General features: G+C 42.1%; 1 protein-coding gene across 3 annotated transcripts in view; it reads right to left on the bottom strand.

The window, feature by feature from the left end:
• Positions 1–12,817, bottom strand: part of PRKAG2 (protein kinase AMP-activated non-catalytic subunit gamma 2) — a 185,101-nt gene that overhangs the window by 108,184 nt on the left and 64,100 nt on the right. For all 3 annotated transcript variants that reach the window (XM_054171407.1, XM_054171409.1, XM_054171408.1), the window contains exon 3: positions 4,232–4,511. In XM_054171407.1, coding sequence (XP_054027382.1) covers positions 4,232–4,511 — 280 coding nt within the window. The remainder of the gene's footprint in view (positions 1–4,231; positions 4,512–12,817) is intronic.

Raw genomic sequence — 12,817 nt, 5'->3', positions numbered from 1 at the left:
TAGTTTTTGATTCAAAGTTCCCTAAGCAACCTTTAATTCTGAGCTAAATTTATCTTTTGGTCCCATCCACCACAGCCCAAAGCTTTAGCTCAGAGGAGACCTTTTAATTGATTTCCCATGCTGTTAAAACTGGCAACAGCATCAATGTGTCGTGAGTATTGCTGTTACTTGAGCTGCTGGAGTTGGAAAGTGAAGCAGGAGTGGAAAATGCCCTGCTGCCCTTCAAATGGGGCATTTGGCCCCATGGAAAAAGCTACATTTGAATGATTTAAATTTCATACAACCACCTACTTCAAATATTCAGAGTAACTGATTTTAGCCCATCTGCAAGGGTAGATCCCTGATTTCCACCCAAGAGGTTTTGAGCAAACTTTAGACAAACTGTGAAGTGGTTTTATAAAGCAAATTTTGAAGTCACTTTTCACAGCACCTCAAAGTTCAAGTGGCACCTCTTAATTTGTGCTTTGTTCCTGCTGTCCCTGATAACCATCTAGGAAGTCAGCATCAGTTCTGCCAGCTACAGGTCACAAGTGCTATTCTACAATTAGAAAACTCCAATTTACTAATATTTTTGGGGGGGTACCTAATTGTCTACAAATAATTGAAATGTAATTGTTTAATGTTCCATGGCTGCTCAAGCATCTACACTGCTGGGTAGAATGTGGGTAATGAGCTCTGCATCTCAGAGAGCCAAACCTCCACTGGCAGAAGGTGTTGGGGTTTGGAAGGTGCAAGTTGGGCAGTACTGGAGGCAACTTCATAGTGGTGGGGAGCAGGATTAGAAAGTCATCTGCACCACCTCAAAGCCAAGCTTAAGTGATCCCAAATCCATATTGCATTTTCTGTTGTGGGTCTAACTATGCTGTTACAAAGAAAGCCTCCAAGAAAAGAGAAATTCAAAAGCTGAGAATTGCATTTCAAAGCACTTGTACAGAAACTCAGCACACAAAGAGCTGGCTTGGATTTTTCTGTCATGAACATCCCTAACCAACAGTGGCCAAACACACACCTTACCCAGAAAGGTCCATGCAGAGCTTGAGGTGGATTTGTTGCCTTTTCAAAGGTGGAATGCTGGACATGAAGCCCAAATAGCAGTTTACTGTTTTGAAGCTCTACTTCCAAAATACATGACATGATTGACAGGTTGTGAGAAGGTATTTTTCCTTTCAGGGCAAATAATTTGTCAGATCAGAGCCTTGGGGTTATGATCAAACGATGAACTGGGTTAACCAAAGGGAGAAGACTCAAAGATGAGCTTTTGGCTACTGCCAAAACAAGTGACACAGTATTAAAGCTGAGCTAGAGCTTTAAACTCCCAGCCTTGAGTGGAAAATGTTTTAAATCTCATGTCTGCACACCATTTTCCATTTTAATAACATCCTACCCTGACCATTAATGCCCTTTCTGAACTGCATATATTCAACAGGCAAAATAACTGAGCTGGGAAAAGAGCAACTAGATGGGAAAGCAAGTGCTGCAAATACCACACATAGTCTTTGAAATGAAAACAATCTAGGAAAAAGTTGCTTCCAAGAAAAACAAGGAATATGCAGAGTAACAGGTTAGTCTGTGTTTTGAACAATGTGTGGGAGGAGGAAGTGGAGGGAAGACTGGGTATGTTATTTAAAACAAACACTGCATATACTTCCCCCACATACTGCTCCAGGATGATAGGCAAAGGAGTGCAGCACAACCTCATTTCAAGTAAACTGGGGGACAAAAAACTCCCAAGCCCCTCTGAACTTCCATCTAGTGTGGGGTTTTGTTGTTGTTGTTTTGGGTTTGGTTTTTAAATTGGACAATGCCTGGATAAAATACAGGTTTGCTATAAACCCCAAAGGTAGGTTCTAACGCAGAGTTTCCCAGAAGAACCACAGTTTCAGAACTGATAAAGTAACCTAAGTGCCACTCATGGGTACCCTGAGCTGCTTGAGAAAATGGGATTGTTAGTCACGTAGGTTGTGACAATTTTGAGCAGTGAAGCATTTATGCACCCTCAGAAATGTGAAGCCACGTGGTGGTTTAGTTCTTCTCACAGCTCTTCAGCACAGCATCTGTGCAAAGGTTAGAGGAGTGTCTGAGAAGCCTTGTCACTCAGGAAATGCTGTTCAGGCCAGAGACTGTTTTGAGTGGGATGTCATCAATTAACTTAGTGTTTTGCAATACACAGGGTTATTCTTTATTTGCAAAGTAGCAGAATGCAAAAGTTTTGTTTGTGAAAAACTGCATAACACAACAGAAAGGCTAACTTGAGAACGTCCTGAAGTCATCACAATATTTGGTTAAATTAAATTTCACCAAATAGAGCAAATTCTAGGAATGTAGTACATCACTAACCTGTGTTTAGCACACTCTGAATGAAATCTACTTTAACATGGCAGTGAAGGGTATGCATTAGTCTCTCCATAAAAAACCAAAATGATGTGAAAGCAGACAGTAAGAAATGGTCTGTTTAGCAAAAAGCTGCAGAATGGGAATAGTTATCAATTTAAACACCAGTTTTAATCATCACACCTTTCCAAAAGGCTGTCTCTCGTGCCTGAAAACCAAAAGACCATCAGTACCCCAGCCCAGCACAGTTCCAGCAATCCTCTCTGGAGCTGCAGGAGCTTCTGTTAGCTCAAAAATAGAGTGGCTGTGTTCCAAGCCTGTTCCTGTGACAGTGATGTGACCTTATCAAAAGGATTTTGCTGACTACTGGAAGATTCCTTTATTTAATATTCAGTTGTACCTAGCTAGGACTAATAAGTGCTGTTTGCTTGGATAACTTGCTTTAAAAGTCACAAGATGACTTTGCTCTGCAGTGTATGCTGCTGTTATTCACACAGCAGTGAGCCCTTCTCTGTATACTCAATCTGCAGCATATTGCCTGTACAGTGTTTAATCCTATATGGACTAGCAAAAAGAGTTTAAATGCACTTGATTTATTGCGAGGCTTGCAAAAGAGCAGAGCTTAAAAAGCATACTTGAGTTTCAAGCAGAGAGGAACAAATGTCCTTGAATAGAACTGGTGCTTGGAGTCTACTTGGAGTCTTTCAGAAACACTGACTCCCCTCCTTTCAGTCTCCTGAAGGTCTTTCAGAGAGAGGAAAAGATTTCCTTTCAATTAAGCTGCAGCAAAACATCTGACAAACATAAAGAAAACCTCTCTCTGTGGGTTTGTATGGCTGTGTTGTTGTGCACAAAAGTCACTATGAAATCACTTGTTCTGATTAAAACCAAGAAGGTGCCTCTGTGCTATTTAAGTCATTGAAAGCTATCAGTACTTTGCAGGAGACAGAGTCAAGTGTAGGTGTACACATCACCAATTCTGTACCTGCATTGCCACAGAAGGTTTGACAATTTCTCACTGAGTTATTTCTTCTGTTTACAGAAGTAAAACTCATTGTGGTCTGACAATCCAGCATGTCCAGTGGCAAAATACTGTTCTTCTCTTTCATCTGTAGCTCTGTTCCCTTCCTATAGCCACTAACCCCTTGATTAGACCAGGTTTGGTTTGCAGACCAGCATTTGGAACATTTATTCCACAATAAAGTTTTACAATTAAAGTCTGTTCTGAATTGTGCTCATTTCTGACTCTTTACAGGTCTGTTAGCCCACAGGCTGCTGAAGAGCTCAAATTTGTGTGTGATACAAAGCAGGCAAGTGCTCTGCACTGTGGAGGTCTATGATGCCTTTGATATCCTGGCTGAGGAGTTCAAACACTCCCTTAATGGTTATTTGATTGGAAACACATATCATCTACTTCTGTCCAGTAAAGGTCTCTTTTTCCTCCTACAACAGGGCAAAGAAATAACAGTTTAAAAAACAGCTGAAATTCTCTGTGGGCTCTAGAGAAGCAAGTCACCTTTAGCTCCTGAGATGATGTCCTTTCTGTGCTCACCTCCACCTGACTCATGGGCATCTCTATCAGTTTTCAAGCCCCTGTGCTGACATCCAGCCAGCCTCAGTGTAACCACCCAGAAAACTCCCACTAATGTGGATGCAGGATGTCTAAGCCAAAGCTTTGAGGTGTGATTTCCCTCCTCAGCCCTGTGTAGGTGTTTGTAGACCTGCAGAGGTCACACCCTAATGGCCAGCACGTCAGAAACCCAGAACACATGGTCAGTGAAAGCGATAACAAACAATTAGCACATGCCTCATCTGCACTTACTTCACTACCGCAGGTAAAGAATGGGCCAAGCCCAGAGGTACCGTCTATCCTCCTGAAATAACATGAGCAATTTCTTACTTTTTCTTGATCTGGAGAAAAACTTGATGCCCCCAGGAGAGGTAGACGGGTTAGAACTGGGGGAGGACTCTTTGGAGGAGGACCTGAAGATCCCACTGAAGCTCATTCGACGTGGGGAGCGTGGGGGAGACTCCTGGTAGGGGAAGGGGAACACTGTTTTGGGTGAGCCAGGGCTATGTTTGGATCTCACAGGGGCAGAAACGGGGCTGGAAGGTCGATTCTGGAGCCCTTTTGAGAAAAAGCCTTTTGAAGGGCTGCCAGCAGAATAGCTGTCTTCCACCTGAGGAGGAGAGAAAAAACAAGATAAAGAAAATTAAAATAATTCAGTTCAACGTGGGCCATCAGAATCTCTGAACTTGTCTAATGCAGCCAACTTCTATTTATTCAGCTGGGAGATTAGCCAGACATCACCTTCCCCAGGATCTGCCTCCATGGGCATGTGTGTGCCACCTCCCTGAGCTCTGTGCTGTCCCTTGCTGTTAAAGATGCCCAGCATTTCACCAAAAACTTCAGCACATGTGCATACATTTCATTATCACACAAATAATTCAGGATTCCCTTTACTGCTTTTATTGGTAACACAACCCTCTGCCTTCCCCTGACAGCTGAAATGACTGACATGGAATTTATTTAAGGCAACAAATGATCATCAGTAAGGAAATGCAGTGCCCCAAAATTTTCCTCATGAATTTAAGCACCCATCTACAGTTCTCACACCTCCATCACAAGGTGAGACATAGCACAGTGCACAAGTTCTCAAGTACCTGACAAGTCTTTACAATGCTGGCCATAGGCAGAACTGTGGGATTGCAACTCCAGTCCCAAAATAGAGGAGCCATTTCAGCGTGGTGATGTTCCTGCTAATTAGCACAGCCTCCATGTTGGGTATGAAATGTCTAACAGCTGTACCTCCTCTGGGACCTGTGCTGGCTTTCCAGCTAGCCTGAGTATCTATGCACAACATAGTGCTGCACTGTGCAGGCTCACCCAGCAAGGGGGGCATAAAAATCCAGAAAAACAAACAAACCAAAAAAAGAAGTAAAGATTCAATACTCCCCACATACAGTTAACAGCAGCTGACCCAAAAATCTCTGGGGGATTTGCTTGTGACTGGGCTATACACAGAGTTTATTTCCTTCTGGATGTGCAAAGTTGTTCTATGCATATGAGGCTGCTTTTTCAGCTGGGGACATTGCTCATGAATCAGGGGCTCTGTTCCTGGCAAAAGGCAGTGGTGGGTTTTGGGTCTCCAGGGGAACACATAAGCAAAGTGTATGTGCCCACAGGCACAGTGTGCCACTGAGTTTCAAGCCCTTTGCATGCCTGCTCCTTTACTTCCAATTATGCAACATAACCTGGTAGGTATAGAGCAGACAACAATTTCTGCCTGCAAAGATGCTACCTGACGTGTGTCAGTCTAGTTAGGTAAGGGCATTGCTTCCATTGGAGTAACTGTAGGGAAATCCAGCACCTTTTACTAGGATGACTTGGATGAAAGAAGAAATCAAAGAAAGCCTCATAACTATATCTGCCCTCCTTTGATATAGTGAAGGGCTTGTATATATGAGTCCAGTCCAAAAGGCCAGCTGAGTTTAGAACACACGTGCAATTAACTCCCCTTTCAGAAGGATGTTTAGCCACTTCTCCAAAATACTTGTAGAAATACGTGTGAGTAGCATGATGGGCAAATAACTGCTCCCTCTGTAACACAGGATCCCCCTTCTCATATCCTTTCTGTCTCCTGCAGAAAGGACTCTGGACTGCATTTTGGACCAGCTCCTCTTTCTACTTGGGATGGGACAGAACTGAAATGGGTCCTGTTCCATAGGAATATCAGAAGGGTTTGCAGAGAGCATGGTCTTTCATTTGGGAAGGTTTCTAGCCTAAAAGGCAAGTGGCAGTTGGTCTGTGAGATGGACACAAATAGCATGGGTCACTAGAAAGTGAATGGAGATGTGCCAGCACAGGCCTGGACAGCTGATGAATTCTGTACTGTGCTTCTGTACACAGCATAGAGATGTCTTGCATGATGCACAACTGCTTTTTGTACCTGCACACTTATTTTTGACAGCATGGACAAAAAACCACAAAAATATACATGTACTGTTGCAGAAGGAGGGAAGAAGAGAAGCAGTTGCCCAGGGGAAATTTTTGGAAAGGATAAATCATTTCTAACTGAAGCACTGGGTACCAAACACTCTGAGAGTATCCACCAGAGAAGAACAAAATAGTGTTTCAAGCTTAGTTCACCCTCAGGTTTGCCTCACACCTGTGTCACGGATTCTGTATGCAGCCTTGAAAACCGGTATCATATGACATCTATTCTGCCACAAGGACCATCTCTCCTTTATTCCTACTCTAAGTCCTTTGGCATACAGACTGTCTCCATTTGTCAAGAATAATAGAGCACAATCCCTCTACTGAGACCTGAAATGATAACCACACTGTAAGTTAATTAATAAACAAATTGCACTTCAGTCATGGGTAAAACAGTCCCAAAGTAATAGCTTTTTCATCAAAGCTCATTAACTTTACTAAAACATCAACTGTAAATCATCTGAGACTACTTCTACATTGTTCTTTCCACAACTGCATACTCCAGGAAACAACCAAGTAGCACAACAGCACCTCCTTTGGCATTGCAATTTAAACAGGTCTGCTGCCAAATCTTCTGTCTGAAAGTGGGGAGTAAGAACATTTTCAAGTTCATTTTAATCATAATGCAAACCCATCACTACTCCTGTAATTTAGGACTGTTTCCAGGGTGGCAATTTCATTGCAGTTTTTCCTGAAGTGACAAGCCCTGGCATTTACAAAGCCAAGAGAGGGACGTCATTCTGGTGCTACCCTGTTTCATGTTCTCTTTCTTGCAGGCTTGTTTGGTTATAATGACACAGTCATGGCAGGGACTTAAAAAAGACAGTGGTGTCCTCACATGCTAAAGCAGTTCTAGAAATGTAAAATGCCAAGCAACAATTTGTCCAGATAGTCAGCTTTCCCCTCTGCTTGCATGTCAGACTCGAAAGCAAATTGTTCACAAATTCCTAGCAGAAGCAGCAGGATGTTTTTATTTATTGCAATCACAACTGCTTGCTTTCTCTCCATCATGCCAGGCAGATGAATTAGCTAATTGTCAGAGCACCAGGGGCATGCTGCTTAATACACATGTGCATGCTACTAAATTAAAGGAAATTACTACATCGAAATCATCCCCAGTCACTCCACACATTAGTTAGACACAAGCCTCGCCCATCATCAAAGGGGATAAGTACCTGGGATCCTGCCTTGGGAATTGCAACAGGATTGCTTTCTTAGAATATTATTTGAGGCTAATGGATTGCAAGTTTTAAAGGATGATTAGGTGCTTCTATGAGTAAAGCCAGCAGCAACAACAGTCATCAGAGTGTATACAAAAGTCACAAGGCAGAGCTAATTTTCATGCTTCAGCTGGGACTGTGGAAGAAGCTGTGCTGTGGAATAAACCACTCCATTGGTGTAATGACTCTGGCAGTGGTGCTAGAGGCAAGTTACACAGCTAGATGGATCATCAGCCTTCGTGCTTTTTGGACTCATTTCCTTAAGCTATGCCAGGCAGGTGGGCAGAAAACTCCCACACATGCTTTGGAAAGATAACTGTTCCCATAGCTGAGCTGTAGCAGGAAAGAAAGAAAAGGCATTGCGCCTTGTTTTCTCACATGAATAACCCTTGTGCATCAGTTTGTGTTGGTCCAGGAAAAGCAGTAAAATGAGAATGAGCAGAAATATGAAACACACCTAATACATGCACATAGTGAGATGGCTCATTTGACCCTAACTGAAAAATTGGCTGTTTAGAGACAAGGAATCCAAACACACACTGCAAGTAGAATATAAATCAAGGCACAAACATGGTCTAAGCAAACAAGTTGACATCTCCTCTAAGTGGGAAGACTATTCACCTAATGAAAAAGAAAAACTGAAACAACCAACCAAAACATTTCCTGTGCTGGATTTGTGCAGAGCATATAGAGGATCTTTGAGTTCTGTGCCTAACTTTGGACTCCTCAAACCTTAAAACTGGTTACGATGGAGAGAAATGTCAGCTCGTGACTATGTCTGCAGAGCACAATGCAGCAGGAATAGGGCTAAATGCCAGTGTCAGGGCAACCCTATCCTCTGCCTACAGCAACAGGCTCTCTGGTGAGATCAAGCAACCAAGCAGAGCCCCATGCTACATCAGATGCCTTATTTCTAGTGACTGACTGCTTATTCAAGGCTAAACTAGTTCCCTTACATGGCACTGTAAGCATCCTAAAATGATGCCAGACGCTGTCAGTTTTTATGCAGCGGCATACACCAAATGATCTTAGGCAGGTTTCTAAAACACATCCAGAACCGGCCACTGCTGAAAATAAAACAACTAAATGAGACATGTCTTACAGGCTCTGTATCTAGCAGACTTAATGTTCAATGTAGTGAATGAAAAGTAAAGTGAATAGTGTGGCCCTTGCCCCAAGCTGGGCAGCCCTAGAAGTTTTCAAAACAAGAAACAGCACCCTGAAAGCTGCCTCTGTCATTTCACCTGAGGGAATACTTCTCTCTTCCTAACCTCTTCTCCCTTTATCTACATGTATTGATGTCTCACCTTATGGTGAATTAGTAGACTCACACCTTCATTTTCAACATATGAAGTCCTACATGAAAGAATTCCCAACAAAACCACAACCACTACCACTCAGTCCCAGACTACCCCATTTGAGCGAATGAATCATCTGGACAGAGGCTTAAACCATTGAGCAATGGTGTGATTGCCTTGCTCACTCAGCATCTGATGGGGATTCAACATGTTCTGTAAACATTCCCCAGGTGCCATTTGGGTTCAGAGAGAGCACAATCCTTGGACAGTCCTAGGTTACATGTGGTCATCCCACTCTACTGGGTGGAAGAGTTTGGCACTGCAACAGGGCTGTGCCCAAGTCCATCTCCAGGCCAACAGAACACTCCTTGACCTCTTATATATTGCTCCTGTTGACATACCCCAAGTGAACAACCTTGTATCTTGTTACGAATTATTCACCCTGAAAGTCATCCAGATCTTCTCAAATAAGGTCCTTCCCTCTGATGAAAAAAACATACCTCTCTTTGCATCATCAACAAATTTGGTTAGCATAATCCTGTTTTTCATCTCAGCCTAACTAGGAAAGACCAGTCCCAGGATTGATCTTGAGGAAATCCCACCAGTTCTGCCCCTCCACCCAACAGTCATCCTTTCAACATAAGGCTGACATCTTTCCCTTCATCTGTTTTCCTACCTGCCTCATTATTCTTCATCTTACTTGACAAGAAAGATTAAAGTGCACTATATTGAACAATTACCATATGATAATCCCTAAAGCTAATGTGCTAAGAGACCAAAACTATTCATACTTCACCACTTATTAGTCTCTTGTCATCAACACACCATCCAGTTCAGTCTTGTCCCTTCTCACTCACAGGCAGAACATTTCCCAGCATTGTCAATTTCTCTCCCATGCTTTGTATTAGTTTCACCAAATAAGGTCCTTTCTAGGAAACCATTTCTGCTCCCATCCTCAAAACTAAGGATTGGTTAACTGCAGCAAAGAGCAATGTTCTTCTAAACTGATATGCCCAGAAAGATGAATGAGCTCTGCTGAGAAGACCCTGATCACACTACAGGGAAGAGGCTGTGCAGGAGTTCAGGAAACACAGCCACTGCCCATGTCTGTGTCACAGCACCTCTTTGCAGCTATCTCTTCTGCTTCTCTGCCAGGGCACTCAAGCAACAGGTCCTTTCTTGGACACACAGAGGATGCCCTCCCTGAAAAACCTCTGGGTCCGGTTCAGTTTCTGGTGAGTTTAGATTACTTTTCCAGAACAGACTGAAAAAAATAATCTGTGTAGAATCCAAATGGGCTCAAGCTAAACAATCTTTACAAATGCTTCTGAATTTATGTGAAAGCTATTGAATGCCCCTGAGTTCTATTACTTTTTTTATAAAATCATAGAATTGATTCAGTTGGAAGAGGCCTTTAAGGTCATCAAGTCCAACTGGTAACTCCAACATTTTTCTCCACCGGAGTATTTAAGGCATTTATGGAACTCTTGAGTTCTTTCTGCTTTTACAACAGTGAGCTACTTGATCTTTATTTTGTCTCTTTGCTTAAAAAAATTTTTGAAAGGCACCTAACAGAAAAGGAATCACCTCCCACCACAACACTAAACACAATTAGAGAGGATACACTGGATAGATGACTGCATTTGTTTCCTGCCCTTCCACTGATTCTCAATAAAAAAGCCCTTTGATAAAGTTAATTGGATGATTCTCTCTTTCTCCTGGAATAAAAGAGCTCACAGAAATACAAGAGCTGACTTCATTAGAATGAAAGGTAATGAAAGACTTACTCTCCCATGTGGTCATATTCATCACCACTAGTTCCCTTGGTTCTACATGAGCAGTAACAATTGATGAATTTTACGGGATCAGAGATGTCACTTCCCAAAACTAAAGTACAATGACACTTCCCCAAATTAAAATACAATGGGATGTGTCTGACTGCACTGGCAGGCTCCGAGAGCCCTGCATGGCTGCGCAGACAACTGGGGTAAGGCTTCCAGCAGTGATCAGGGCTGTTCAAAGGAAGAAACAGGATTGAGGAACAGTGAAAGGCTCTTTGTCTACTTCCTGAGCCTTAACTGAATTTATTTTAAAGCAGTAGATGAGAAAGAGCCATGCACATGGTAGCTGTCGTACATGACCCTGCCCTGAAGCTCATTCCACCCACTGCAGGTCTCCATGCCAAGGCTGTGGCACCATCCAGGATACACATCTCCATCCTCACCAAAAGGAGATGCATTATTCACTGAAAGGGGGCTAAAAATGGCATACTTTTTGCTTCTCCTCCCTATTTCAGGGATTGCTCATGCAGTTCCTATGAGTCACTGGACAAAACACAAACAATACTGGGACCAGAAGGACTAAAAAGCACTCCATGAAGTCCTTCAATATTACAGTCACTTCTCAGATGTTTTCTGATCCTAGTTCATCAACACTTTCCTGCATTACTGATAGCAGAAGATAGTCAGTGTCAAACACAGTTGTAACAAACCCTCTACTTTTCACCCTGTTCCTTTGCTTGTACATCCAAACCACAAAGTAACCCATCCTCTAACCACCATGTCACATCCAAAATCCATGTACGGATGATTACCTACAGCTGTTCTCAAAATCGAATCTTGGCTTTGTGAAAGACTTCCTAAAAATAGTGTCTGCATTATTTGCTCCTAGGTGTGACAATCTGGCCAAATTGAGATGGGCTGTTTGTTGCAAAACAGGTTTTAAATTACTCAGGTCATTCTGCATTAGAGAATTCTTGCTCAGAATATACCATTCTCTTCCCCCTCACTTTTGTATGACCGGAGCAGCAACGAGTCTGTATTTCTTTCAAGTCTCTGTAAAGTATGATATAGTAGAGCAACAGAATGTTTTGTCTGCCTAGAAACAAAACACTGATGAGGTTTTTATCCATTTAGTAGACTCCATGTTTATTCAGTATCATTCCAGCTTCTTCAATCAAAATGTCTTGTGCTACATTTTGATATATGTGACACAGACACTATGACATTTGCCAACCAAATTTATATTTCATTTAAATCCCCACTTTTGTTCAATAAGGACTGGTTACCATTAATTCCAATCCTAATGAGTCTATTGTAATGGCATCATTAATTATTCAACATCAGACATTTCACTGTTTTCCCCAGGACTTAATGTTAGGCTTACAAACCTGTAAGTTGTCCTAATTGCAAGCATTGTAAATATTAGCACAGCAATTGCCTTTTTTTGCAGTCTTCTGAAATTTCATTTCTGCTCCAAGGTTTATTCAAAACCAGCACTAGGCAGAGAAAACTCTGCCAAGTCATTCAGGGGTATTTGATCAGTTGCTTGGGTTTAATTTTAAAATGTCTAGCTTTAACATCTTCTGCTTTAAATACACTTCAGTCATTTCATCTAAGATTAACACCTCGCCAGCTTTTACCCCATGTAGAGAAAAGAAATTTTAATACATACTTCTTTTCTAAGCTTTCTTCTAGGTTTTTATGACATTTCTATTATTTCCATAAGTGAATGGATCAATATTATACTTCACACCTTTTCTTGTTCCTCCTCCTCTCACCTCCATCTGTAATTTTCTAGCTGCCTCCCCATGGACAATTTTCTTCTTGTATTATTTTCTTCTCTCTGATTATTCACAATCCTGGGCTTTCAGCTGAGAGCATCAGCCATCCATTTCCTATACTATCCACACTGTATTATTAACATATTTTAGAGAAAAGATCTATAAATATCCAAGGTGTTAAGATGTCTAAAACTGACATAGTCATCAGGGTGCTGCCCTGCCACACCATGCCCAAATTTCCTAGGCCTCTAAACTGACCCTCTTCCACTGTTTTTTTCCCACTCTGAGGAAATCCAGTAAATTTGATTGCCCCTCAGCTCCCAGTTATCCTTGTCTATACTGCTCTAATTAATGATCTAAGGTCTCACTGCAAGAAAGGTTCAAGCCACATCTGAAGCCATGAGCTTCA

Source organism: Dryobates pubescens, chromosome 21 (assembly GCF_014839835.1).
Source record: "Dryobates pubescens isolate bDryPub1 chromosome 21, bDryPub1.pri, whole genome shotgun sequence".
Lineage (NCBI taxonomy): Eukaryota > Metazoa > Chordata > Aves > Piciformes > Picidae > Dryobates > Dryobates pubescens.
Note: the sequence above shows the minus strand (reverse complement) of the source record. Positions and strands in the feature narration are given on the sequence as shown.